Source organism: Spea bombifrons, chromosome 2 (assembly GCF_027358695.1).
Source record: "Spea bombifrons isolate aSpeBom1 chromosome 2, aSpeBom1.2.pri, whole genome shotgun sequence".
In the NCBI taxonomy this organism is placed as follows: domain Eukaryota; kingdom Metazoa; phylum Chordata; class Amphibia; order Anura; family Pelobatidae; genus Spea; species Spea bombifrons.
In genome coordinates, this window is record NC_071088.1 from 32,945,334 (window position 1) to 32,958,570 (window position 13,237).

General features: G+C 38.1%; 1 protein-coding gene across 2 annotated transcripts; it reads left to right on the plus strand.

The window, feature by feature from the left end:
- The first annotated feature begins 4,571 nt into the window (after positions 1-4,571).
- Positions 4,572-13,112, plus strand: CLDN34 (claudin 34). Of its 2 annotated transcripts, XM_053456875.1 has the most exons (3): positions 4,611-4,698; positions 7,621-7,659; positions 11,915-13,112. In XM_053456875.1, the coding sequence occupies exon 3, from the start codon at positions 11,977-11,979 to the stop codon at positions 12,781-12,783; it is 807 nt and encodes a 268-aa protein (XP_053312850.1). In that variant the 5' UTR covers positions 4,611-4,698; positions 7,621-7,659; positions 11,915-11,976; the 3' UTR covers positions 12,784-13,112. The 2 variants fall into 2 exon arrangements, with proteins under 2 accessions (XP_053312849.1, XP_053312850.1); XM_053456874.1 differs by lacking the exon at positions 7,621-7,659 and having other exon boundaries at positions 4,572-4,698.
- Positions 13,113-13,237: the final 125 nt, after the last annotated feature.

Here is a 13,237-nt window from a genome sequence, read left to right on the forward strand (position 1 = left end):
TTTTTCTTCCGCTGCAACCGGGGCCTTAGTCAGGGTGGAGGGAATTATGAACAGTTCCAAATACCAGGCAATTTTGGCACAAAACCTTCAGGCGTCCGTTAGGAAGCTGAAGATGAAGAGGAAGTTCACCTTTCAGCACGACGATGACCCAAAACATGCATCCAAATCCACAAAAGCATGGCTTCACAGAAGAAGATTCACATTTTGGAATGAGGCAGCCAGAGCCCAGACCTGAATCCAATTGAACATCTGTGGGGTGATCTGAAGAGGGCTATTCACAGGAGATATCCTTGCAATCTGACAGATTTGGAGCGCTTTTGCAAAGAAGAGTGGGCAAATATTGCCACGTCAAGATGTGCAATGCTAATAGACTCCTACCCAAAAAGACTGATTGCTGTAATAAAATCAAAAGGTGCTTCAACAGAATATTACCGTATTTGCTCGATTATAAGACGACCCTGATTATAAGACGACCCCCCAAAATCTAAATGTTAATTTAGGAAAAAAACAAAAAGCCTGAATATAAGACTACCCTATAGGAAAAAAAGTTTTACTAGTAAATATTAATGCATGTAAACTATTTTTTCTTATTTAATAAAAGCTATGATTGAGAAAAATATATATTTTTTTTATTTCCTTTTATTTGCCAACCTGCCTCCCCAGTTATGCACATCTGCCCCCACGGTTTCCACTCTGCCCCCAGAAATGCCTTATACCCCCTATTTGCCACTCTGCCCCATGATGTGCCTTTTAACCCTCTATATGCCAGAGTGGCATATAGGGGGTTAAAAGCAGGGCCGGCCCAAGACTTAATGCCGCCTGGGGCGAAGTTTAAAATGCCGCCGCCCCCCCCTCCGACGCCGGGGGGCAGCATTTTAAACTTCGCCGACGCCATTATCTACCCTAACCCCCCCTGTTTAAAGGTACTTACCTTTAAACAGTCCTGCGGCGAGTCTCCCTGCTCTGCCACGGTGCCGGCTTGTAATGCTGGGCGCCGGAAATTGACGTCACTCCCGGCGCTCGGCATTACAAACCGGCACCGAGACCGAACAGGGAGACTCGCCGCAGAGGAGAGAGAGAGGCGACGAGCGGGTAAGCGAAAACCACTCGGCGCCCCTCTCTCTCCTCCGCTTAAAAAAAAAACCGCTAAAGCGCTTGGGGCAGCAAAGTGCCGCCCCTTCAAAAGTGCCGCCTGGGGCAATTGCCCCAGTCGGCTCCATTGTAGGGCCGGCCCTGGTTAAAAGGCATATCATGGGACAGAGTGGCATATAGGGGGTTAAAAGGCATTTCTGGAGGTATATATATATATAACTGCTAACAACAATCACACTCCTATCAAGTCAAGGCAGCCAGTACATGCTGGAACCTGGGGATGATAGGAGTGTGAGCCTCCCTATGCCATGCTACCACCACCACCCACCTTACACATCCATGCTATCATACACACACTCATTCACAAACATTTAAATACTCATTCATTCCATTAATCACATATACTTCACACATTAATCACAAAAACCCTCCCCCACCCCCTTACCTGAACTGCAGATCTCTCACTCGAAGACTTCTGCAGGGGCCCGGCTGTGCGAACAACTTCTCTGGCCCCGCCCCCAGAGGAAGGAGGGGGAAGGCAGAGTTATGTGACACTCTACTAGCTTCCTGTTATCCTGCTGCTAGAAGAAATGATGCTGCTCGGACCAAAGCACCGGTAAGCAACCTGGCAACCTAATCGAGGTCTGATTATAAGACGACCTCGATTATAAGACGAGGGGTATTTTTCAGAGCACTTGCTCTGAAAAAAACCTTGTCTTATAATCGAGCAAATACGGTAGTTTTTTAAAAAAATTCCCCCTCAAAGGTTTCAGCTGGTTTTACGATTGGATTGTTCACGTTATAGGTCGCAAGAACCTGGCATTTTAACAGGGGTGTGTAGACTTTTTATATCCACTGTAGATGCCCTAAGCCATATGTGCCATGTCTGGATATATAAACATACTCTGCTTTTATTGTATTATTCAGAGCTTTCAGTACATTTGAGAACTGTGCTTGCAGTATGACTACTGAATTGAATGTAAATAACATTTAAATAACCAGAATTGAAATTAAATTAAATTTTTTTTGGCAAAGCCATACCCTCTGAAGCATAAGTGCCCCATTTTGGCCGTTTGACACGTTGGGGGGGTAGCCCAATGTTTCTGTATTTTCATGTTTGTGACCTAAATGAGTTGGGGATATTTTAAGCAGAACCAATGGTTAATTTTTCATTTGTGTCAAAACAAACTTACATTTTTTTATCGCATCCTGGAAGGCCCGTATATCATTAATATGCTACTAGAAAGAAATACGGAAGTCTTTGTTAACATATATTAACATAAATTAACATAGAAACATAGAATTTGACGGTAGATTGACCATTCTGCCCATCTAGTCTATGCATTTTTATTGATTTAAAGGGTCAAACCTTAATCAGTCCTTGCTCTTGTTTTAGATCCAGGATAGCCAGCAGAGCCCATTATGTAACTTCTATTAAAAATGAATGTGATTAAGCCATAAAAAACTTGTAAACAAATGATAATGTAGCACATCGAAAAGCAAGACATTTTTCTTTTCATGTTGCTGACAATATATGGATGGAAATCAATTCAAATATGTGGACTAAATTATTAACACTTTTTTTGCTTACGCACATTTTTTAACCCACTAGCATATTCATATTCTGCAGCGCTGTGCATGCACATACCCCATGATGCCCTCTGCAATATGTGTATTGTCTTCTGTTATAGATAGCATGATGTAGGTATGCCAATATGTCCCAGCTCACTCAGTAGCCATATTTGTAGTTTTGCTAGCCCTGCAAGCAAAGCATTTTTTTTTTTTACGTATACTAGAAATTATATAAGAATGATATAAATAGAGATATTTACACTCATTTATTTCTATAAGCCCAAGGTGCCTTGTCCTTTCAGTTTATTGATTGAAAAAAGGTGAACCAGGTGCTCCAAACAGATACAGCCACAGTCAACACCCTAGTCTCCCTCCTCTGGAGCTGCACTTCGCAGAGTGGAATATGCATCACCTTCTGTTTCTGGCTGAAATCAAGGGAGGGAAATATGAGGACCTATCGAGGCTTCAAGGAGGAGTGGTGGCCAACCAGTTTGGTTTTGTTGATTTTGTTCAGCAGTAGATAATTTGTCTAAACTAAACACTAGTCAATTGAGCCTCTGGCAAGAAAGCAAAATATATTCTAGGCCTAATCCAAGAACAGAGTACAGACAAAAAGAATACACTGTATACACTTTTTATGAGTTGTAGTATAGTAGTGTCAAACCAAGGACAACTGTATATTAAACTGATTTTTCCAAAGACTGAGGAAACGTGGGCAGGACTAACCAGGATACCAAGAGGCAAGGAAAAGCAAACATGTACGCTAGAATAAGTAAATATATTATGGGATATTATATGAGAAGAATGTCTCCCATACAGAATTAACACCCATTAAGGATCATAGGGCCATCAGGACCAATGAAATGAAAAGTGAAATAAGTAGAAAATTAAAAATAATACCACATAGCAGTCTTGTTATGTATGTCAACCCTATTAGAGAAAACATGAACAATATCTAAGTTGTGATGGGTTTTATCTAATTTGCTTTGTAAACATACCGTTTTTCAAGTTCTTTACATCTCAGTCAGTGAGCGGCAGTGAATCAAAAAAGAAAAAGGATAACAGGTGCCCAAGTGCACTTTAGGGGCCACTATGGAAACCAAATGCCCCAATCTTGACATTCTGAGGTTGGACTTCTCAAAAGGATATGCAACCCCTTCTCTCCTCAGAACAAAAGCTGCAGTAGGGATTAATCTTCATGGTCCTTCTCCTTAAACCCCACAATTACACCAATGGTGACACACACCTAGACTTGGGCTTCTCTACATACATGGTAGTCAAATGTACTTGCTACAGATAGACGTAGAATGCACAAATCAGCTTGATACATGCCTTTATTTTTTGTCAGATTTTATTTCTTATTTTAGTTTTTATTGGAATTTATTGAAGGAAATTTAGACTTCTGTTCCATGTATGAGAGATGAACTCCTACTGACTCAATGGAAGGACACCTTGTAAGTATGACTTACTCTGCATGCACAATGGGAAAAACTGAATTTTCATTTTCCAATTTTATTAAAAATGAACATGTGCAAACAAAAATTATCATTTAGACACTAGTAGTAAAAGCTCCTTAAGATTCATTTTATTATTATTGTTACTACTACTATTACACTGTGCTTTGTTCCTGGAGTTTATCAAAACAGTATTTTTCAATCAGCTTTCTATATCTTTGCAAGTACATATTTTATTGCACATGACGTTGGGGAGAGACTTTTCCAGTGCATTGTTTGTTCTTTAGTGCTCGGGCCAAATACAATGGCGTGCGTTATCTGGTGATCCTTACACACATTACTAGCCTCTGAGTGATATAAAGAAAAAACATATATAAAAGTGACAACATTTCTATGTCATGGTAATCATTAACTGAATTACATCTCTGTTGACTTTGTGGGCTAGAGAAAAGGAGCGGTGCTTTTTGCCTGGTACCTGTATTGTACTTCCTGAAGGCGCATTGTGTGGAACAATCTTTAGTGATAGCGTTTCCCGGTCCCGGTCAGTTCCCAGCGGTTTCATGATAGAACACATCAAATTGTAAGTGATTTTTAAATGTATTTTTGTTATATTTTTATTAGATACCTTTTATTTTTATTGTGTTGCAGAACTAAGCTGTAAAATGTTCAGTAATCAGTTACATACAGAATGTAGATTACATCAACGTGCTTGCGTATAAAAAGTATAAAAATCCTTGATTGCTAAACTCCAAGGTTATGCAATTAAAAAATTAACCAATGACAGATATCTTGTGGATCTTTTTTTTTTTTTTTTTTTTTTTACAAAAACTCTCTATCAATGTCAGAAATCTAAAAATGTATCATACTAAACTATACAACAATATTGACAGATGGAAACCAAAGGGCAAGATTTATCAGGGGAAAATATGGAAGATTATGTTGCCCAAATGGATATATGTAAAAGTGGTTCTGGTGCAAAGTTTGAAAAGTGGGCTTATCCAATCAGCCTGAAAAAAGCTACTGCAACGATGATAAGACCACATCCTAAAAATTGCACTAGAATCAGTTTTCTATAGAACGTTTCACTTTGATAGGGTAGGCTGCTTTTGTCTTCAGGTTTCTCTTGTTAGATGTATAAAAAGTTACAATGCAAAAATTATGAAGTTGTGGGATATTTAAGAAGTTATTACTACTATAGAACTTCCAAACCCTGTTTATCTCTGCTGTATGAGAAACACAGTGGTGTCTGATAAATGAATATAAATATCACTCTAGTGATTTCACCATGACATCATAAGGGGACATCACAATACAATGTGTAAAAAATAAAAGAAAATTAAAAAAATAATGAAAATGTAAAAAATAAAACTTAAAAATAGCTGCCCAGTGACGTTGCCATGACTTCATAAGGAGACCCATCCAGTTCCAAGCAAATATAAAACACTGGTGCTCAAACAATTTTTTTTGCTTACGGCCCTTTTTTACCTACTAGGGGTTAATTTTTGTCTAAACATTTTTAGTATGATGCAGCGTATAGCACTGAGGAGGCGTATGCCTTTTTGGTCTCAGATTCTCAGGCCACTGACTCTGTGGCTGCTGGGTCCCCTGCCACAAGCAGCCATGGCAGTACTACTGAAGAGTAGGGGACAATTTCTCCCAATCTAACCTTTACACCCAGCAGTTCCCTGCTACTAGCCTTTATTCTTTTTTTGGCAAAGAAGCCATGGACCCCAATTGATGTGCTAGAATGTCTTAGATTCTGGGTACTCACAATGCTAATGGCATCATTAAAAACCTCTCCAAACCTTCTGGATATACAAGGTAATGTATAGCCATCTTGACCCTCCAGGTTGCCCAGCTATCTGGGAACCAGTGCCAAGATTGTTTGGGACCTAATATTAGTTAATATATTATTACCCCTTATGCAGTACTATATGTAAGAACCGCATATGTAAAATACTACTATTTAAAATACTCTGGTGTGATTCGTTTTTAAAAATATATGATTTGATGGGGGTAAATTGAACTGAATGGCTTTCAAAATGTCCCAAACATAGGACATGGTCCAAGGATGCCCAAATTTGAAAAAAAAAGGTTCTGTGATAACGCACACAATAATTTATTTAAATATTTCACTTGTCATGATGTAAACAGTATCATTCAAATTCTGTGCAATAAATGATTTACATCAATTAAAATATCAGATTTCATAGAATTATAATTTTATGAATGCTTATTTTTTTAAATAAACTGGTGTTCATTCCTCTTTACATCTTTCACTCTGGTAAGAAAAACCATTCAAATCTTATTGGATAACTATTGCCAAATCTCAAGTATAATGCTGTATATATATTATATATATACCGTATTTGCACGATTAAAAGACAAGGTTTTTTTCAAATGCTCTGAAAAATAACCATCGTCTTATATTCGAGGTCGTCTTCTAATCAGACCTCAAATAGAGGTCTAACTACAAAATTAAGATCCAGATCCCCCGCAGCGCTGCAGGGGACTCAGATCCTCCTCTCTGGCAGCCACCATGGTGGAAGTTCCAGCAGCAGCGCGTCTGTGCGTATCCTGTAGCCGGTGAACGTTTGCGGGGTGCGCACAGACAACCTCCACTGCTGTCGGCAATTCGGCCAGGGCTTCTATGGTGGAGCACCGGAAGATCATGTGATGCCGGCGCTCAGTCTCAGAAGCCTCGGTGATAGTATTGGCCCAGCAGTGGAGGTCTGCATCGTACAGACCTCCACCGGCTACCGCACTAGATACCAGGGAGTCTGAAGCATGGGTCACAAGTAAAGGGATGCACTGGTAAGTGGGGGGGGTAAGAGTGGCATGGGGGGGTTTCAATGATTTTCTGGAGGCATATAAGGGTTAAAATGCATATCAGGGAGGCAGAGTGGAATGTAGGGGTTAAAAGGCATATCAGGGAGGCAGAGTGGAATATAGGGGGTTAAAAGGCATGCCTGCACTTCCTCTGAGGGCTTTTATGATGGAGCACATATCTGGGGGAGAGTGTCAAATAGGAGGTTAAAGTGCATGTCAGGGAGGCAGAGTGGCATGTATGGGTGTATAAGGCATATCTGGGGGGCAGAGTGGCAAATAGGGGGTTAAATGGGATTTCTGGGGGCAGAGTGGGTTCTTAGGGAGACAGAGTGGCATATAGGGGTATAAGGCATTTCTGGGGGGCAGAGTGGCATATAAGGCATATCTGGGGAGCAGATGTGCATAACTGGGGCAGAGTGGCAAATAAAAGGAAATAAAGTCATAGTTTTTAATAAATATGAAAAAAATAGTTTACATGTGAATCAATATTTACTAGAAAAACTTTTTTTCCTATAGGGTAGTCTTATATTCAGGCTTTTTCTTTTTTTCCTAAATTAATATTAAAAATTTGGGGGGTCGTCTTCTAATCGAGCAAATACAGTATATATTAATATACATATATCATTTTTAAACTAGGAAATTGTTATCTAATCAATGATTAATAATTATTTAGGTCACTGAGCATTGATGAGTCAGTAACCTAATCTGGTGGGTGCGAATTATATACATTCTTTTCCTACAAAGTTAAAGTTAAACTTGCGTATTATGCACAGGTGTATATTATACCCAAGATTTTATGGCAATCATCACACTGTTTACCAGTCATTTCCCTTCTTTGTAAAAACTCTGCAAAAGGTAAAGTCATAAAATGAAATATGAGCTGTAGTATTAACCAATGAGGAGACAAACACGTCACAAAATACAGCACATTTTTCCTAGTGTAATAAAAATATAAAATCATTAAGAATTGAGGTATGATTTGTCAGGCAGGTAAAGACAAAGGCATTTGCATATGTGTTTATGTTTGTGAAAAAAAAACATGATTTATTCCACAGTGAACATGTCGTGAAAAAGTGCTGTTTTTAATCCACAAGTAGCCTTTTCTCAATTTTAAAACAATTGCGAAGGTTCATTTGTTTTCTGTTGTGAAACATTGCATAATTTATTGATCTATAGCTGTCAAAAATATCAATTGAACCACAGATATCGTAAGGTGACACTGGAGTGTTATGTGGCAACACTGATCTAATAATGTCATTAGAACCTGCTGGAAGTAAAATTATGTTATCTGTGACCTTATGTTGGCTGTACAGAGTTTAAGAACACAGCTAAGTGACCCTAGGTAACACAAACATCCTTCGGGGCACGGGTGCAGGGTCTTGACATGCCCCGCTCCCCGCCCATTTTTCCTTTAAATGGGGGTGTTTCCCCCGACGTCAGCAGGAACGCCCCCAACGTCAGCGGGAATGCCTCCGACGTCAGCGGGACCTCCCACAGACGTCAGTGGGACTGCCTGCTGACGTCAGTGTGCAGTCCTAGCTGCGTCCCGCAAGGGAAGGCTCCGGGTAGCCGGAGCCCAGAAGTTCCCAGGTATGAGTAGCAGTGCAATTAGCTTAAGGCCAATTAAATTTAGACCTAGGGCAGGTAGCAGGTTTACTGCACGGTGGCATCCACAATTTGATCTCATGACCTGCCATTATTATTATAACTTTATACACAGCCCAAGCTTTCTTGAATTCCTTTACTACAGTATGTTTGCCTGTACTACTTCCCAGATGTCTAGTGGGCCAGGAGGGCCACAAGCTTACTGATACTGCTGCTCCAGTGGCAGATCATATTGCAGGCATAAGTAGATGACTAATCCACGTATTTATTACCATCTCTGCCATCTAGTTCTTGTATGTCTAGCCTCTTGGACTTTATAAACTGAATGTCAAAGGTGTACATATTAACATTTGTAAGTATTTCCTGGTACGTTTTGTCAGTAAGGCCATGAACCATTTTAGTGGCACCTTTTTTTTAATTCTCTCTAAATTATTTTCTTATTTCCTTTGGAGCCATGGCCTCCAGAACTGGACACAGTATTATATGAGGTCTCACCAATGTTACGCTAGTTTCATAAAAGATTTGATGTTCGATTTATCCCATCCAGTATGTCAAACCTGTTACAAATCTTCAGGTCATCCACAAACAGGTTTACCTTGATTTGAAGATCATTAATAATATCACTGAAAAACATATGCAATAGAACTGGCCCGCAGGCTGACCTAAAAGGAACCCCACTAGTAGCACGTTCCTCCTTTGAATGTATTCAATTAATTGCGACCAACATCTTATCCACTCAACTACTTTTTAGTCTAGTCCCAATGTACCATTTATGGATTAATTTACTGTGTGGTTTTATCAAATGCTTTACTAATATCAAACTATGCAACATATACTGCTCCACCCTCAGGACTCAATAAAATTGTTCTGGTATGATCTCCCTGCAGTAAAACCATGCTGCTTTGTCTCTTTTACTTGAATTATGATTTCTTTTACATTAAGAACAAAACACGGCAAGGTTGTCCCCTGGCTCCCCTTTTGTATGGATTAAGTATTGAACCACTTGCCGCACTAATCAGGAATTCATCTATTGTTAAGAGTATAGAAATAGACACCCAATCATACATGATCTCTTTGTATGCGTATGGTGTTTTGCTTTACCTCTCCAGAAACTTTTGTGCCTGATAATAATCTATAATTAAATAATTTAGTATGTTTTCAAATCACAAATTACATTTAGCAAAAACCCAAGGATGTCTATACTTTGTCCCAAACACTAATGAGCTGTTAAAGTATAGTCATATCAACTGGTCAAATAGAGTAATTAATTTGTTCACATTTAAGACAATCAGTAGATTTAAACTACCTAGAAGAAACCAGCATTCCCACCAAAGTATTTATAAACTCCATGAGAGCCGTCTGTTAATTTTTTGGCTTGGTATAAAATGTTGCCTTGCTTTGCATTTAATGATCTGATTGCCACATAATTAATCCATATTTGTTTTATGAGGTCAATCTAAATACCTGCAAGAAACTCAAGATAGTGAATCCAATAATAACCATATCATTAAAGCTATGTATAAATCTCGTTCCTATCTCTCATTGCATTACCTGGGCAACTCCTATTACAGTTTCACGTATTTATATGGATAGTTTGGATCTCTGGGACCAGAAAGTCAGGGATGTCAACATTTGAATGTTTACATTTTGATAATCAGATCTTATCTTTTGACGAATTACAAGTGATATTTACGTTTTCCAGATCTGATTTCAATTATGCAAAAATTTGAAGTGTTTTATTATCTAATCTAATTGCAGACTTGACAATATTGGACGATTTTCTCTGCACATGTATTCAATTTAATCTTATTTCTAAATTTCTATCGTTATTAGAAAATGGCATAGAACATGGAGCTCTACTAGAAAAGCAGTTTATTGTATTATTCTACACAAATTATATTATAAGATTCTTCACCAATCATCCCTGCTGAGATTCATAGATTCTACTCTAGTACGTCCCGTCTATATTGTTGGTGCCATGGAGCAGAGGAGAACCAATATCCTATATGGTGCTCTTGTGATTTGTTATGTCTACTCACAGACAAAAGATCCAAATATGCATTATCTTTAACCATTATTTCTTGACTTCTCTACCAAGTTTTATTTCATCTAAATTTACTGTTTGAGAGTTAATCATGTTTTTGGTAGCAATATTTTTTTAGCAATTAAGATTTTTCTTGTGAGACTCTGGAAGAAACGAGAGATTCCATCTTGGAATGAAATCAGGTCTCAAATTAGCCATCATTGCAATTCTGAAGATTTTTTCTATTTTACTAAAAGAAACAAACAAAAATGTCAAGACATTTGGTCCTTCTGGGAGAAAGATATACATTTAGGTCTTTAAGTCCATAATTTATGGCCTTTAAAAAGTGTGAATATATAAGTGCAAAGTGTATGTGATGGATCTTTGTTAGGTTCTTTTTTTGTTTGTGATACACTATATGGACAAAAGTATTGGGACACCTGACCATTAACAGGGACTTTTTATGACACTGCATTCTAAATACGTAGACTTTAATATAGTTGGGTCCCTGTTATAACAGCTCCCACTCTTCTGGGAAGGTTTTCCAAACGATTTTGAAGTCTTTCTGTGGGGAATTTTGACCATATACACTCAGACCGAAATTCTAAGTCCTTGTCTTAGATTCAGCTTTTTTGCTCATGCATGTGTCATTTTCCTCACAGTATTAGCCTTTACCACTTCAATACTCTTGTTAAAGAACATTTTCTTACATTACATCTAAACCTCTGACCCTCTAGTGGAGGTTATGGTCTCTAGTTCTATCATTTCTTCACCAAAACACATTTCCTTCCCATAATTTGTTAAACCTCTTTAAGTAATTAAATGTTTCTATCACATGTCCCCTCTCTACCTTCCTCCACGCTATACATAAGGGTTAAAAAATCTTGGATGTAACCCATCTGGACCCACAGATTTGTCCACTTTTACAATACACAAAAGCTTTGTTGGTCAAAGGATCGGTTAGTTATTGATCTTGTTATTCATCTTTCTTCCCGTGCTCCAGATTAGCTTTTATTAATTTAGCTGTCATTCTTAGAAAGGAAACATTAGAAGCGGCAAAGTCATAATTATACAACAACCATCCGCAAAGCTTTGTAACATGCTTAACAGTTGCCATGTTATACACAACATACATAATCTCTCTGTACTATACCCATAGGGTGGAAACGGCAAATGGACAGTCCAGACCTGTTTCTTTAGCTCCTTGGCAACTGGAAGTGTCAAACTACAAAACACATGGTATATGTTGTAAGGGGTAAACAGAAATAGTCTATAAGTCGACTTCTGTTATGCATGAATCCGATTTCCTCATATTAAGTGATTTTCTTTTCTTTTTCAGTGTCAGTTTGTTGATGCACATGGCTAAGTGACCTCGCAGAAACAAGTAAGGATCCCCAGGTCATGCCCTACTTGGCTCACACAGCTCACCTTCAACTTGCCGGATTTGCCTTTGCTACTGTAGGCTGGATTCTAAGTTCTGTAACAACTGGACTTGTGCAATGGAGAGTGTGGCACGTGGCTAACACCACCATCATTACCTCTGGAATTGCTTGGATTGGGATATGGAGGACATGTTTCTTCAGTCAAGTTCTGGTGTCTCCAAACCAAGAAATAATGTACTGTCAAGAATTCAGCGTCACAGACTCCTTCATACCAGTCGAGATTTTTGTTGCTCAAGGTCTTATGGTGGTGGCTATCATTCTGGGGGCAACAGGAAAAGCATTTGCTGCTTGTGGACTAAGAAATGTTTATCAAGGATCATCCCGTATCACTCTAATCCATTACTGGTTTACTGTAGGAGGAATCCTCAATTTACTATCCAGTTTTTGTATCATAATTCCAGTTGCTTGGAATTTGCATTCTGTTATAAATAATTATGGTATATCTTTTCCAAGTACATATGATATGCCATCTAGCCCAGAAACCCAGGAAGTTGGTGCTGCTATTCCTGTTGGGATTGTTTCTGCAATCTTACTTTTTTTAAGTGGGACCTTCTTTCTTTCGTACAGATTACCCGACACACTTATTTCTAAAGTTTCTCCACTTTCACCGGAAGAGTCCATATTCTCAGACAGTTTGAGCATGTCCTCGAGGTTCTCCTCAAAATCTTTAAGTCTTGCATCTAGAAAACATTTTACAAAACCTGTACTTAACTGTGATGGAATTTATAATGAAGCCTATGAGTCTGAGCTAGATGAAAAGCTTTAATTCTTCCTTAATGCTGTATTTTTATATGCTGTAAATACAAATATTTAAATTTAATGTCACTTTATGACTGCAAAGAAGTATTCTGAGACAAGGATATATATATATATATATATATATATATATATATATGTATATATATTTGAGCTTCAAAGCCAAACATATAAGTTTAAAAGCAAATTGTCTCAAAAAAGCACAAAATTATTGTTTATACGTTGTGTAATTTTTTTAATGGCATACAAGATTAGCAAATATGTAACTGGCTTTCTTTATTCCATATGCCTTATTTTATTATTATTTTAATATTTGTAACTTATAAAAAAAAAAAACAGAAAAAATGTTGGGGGGGGATTAGGTATGCAACATGTTGTGTCTTATTATAATAGGATCAACAGCAGTTATGTTTAAGATCTGTATACATACGTATACTTGCTGGCATTTCAAACTATTTTATCCA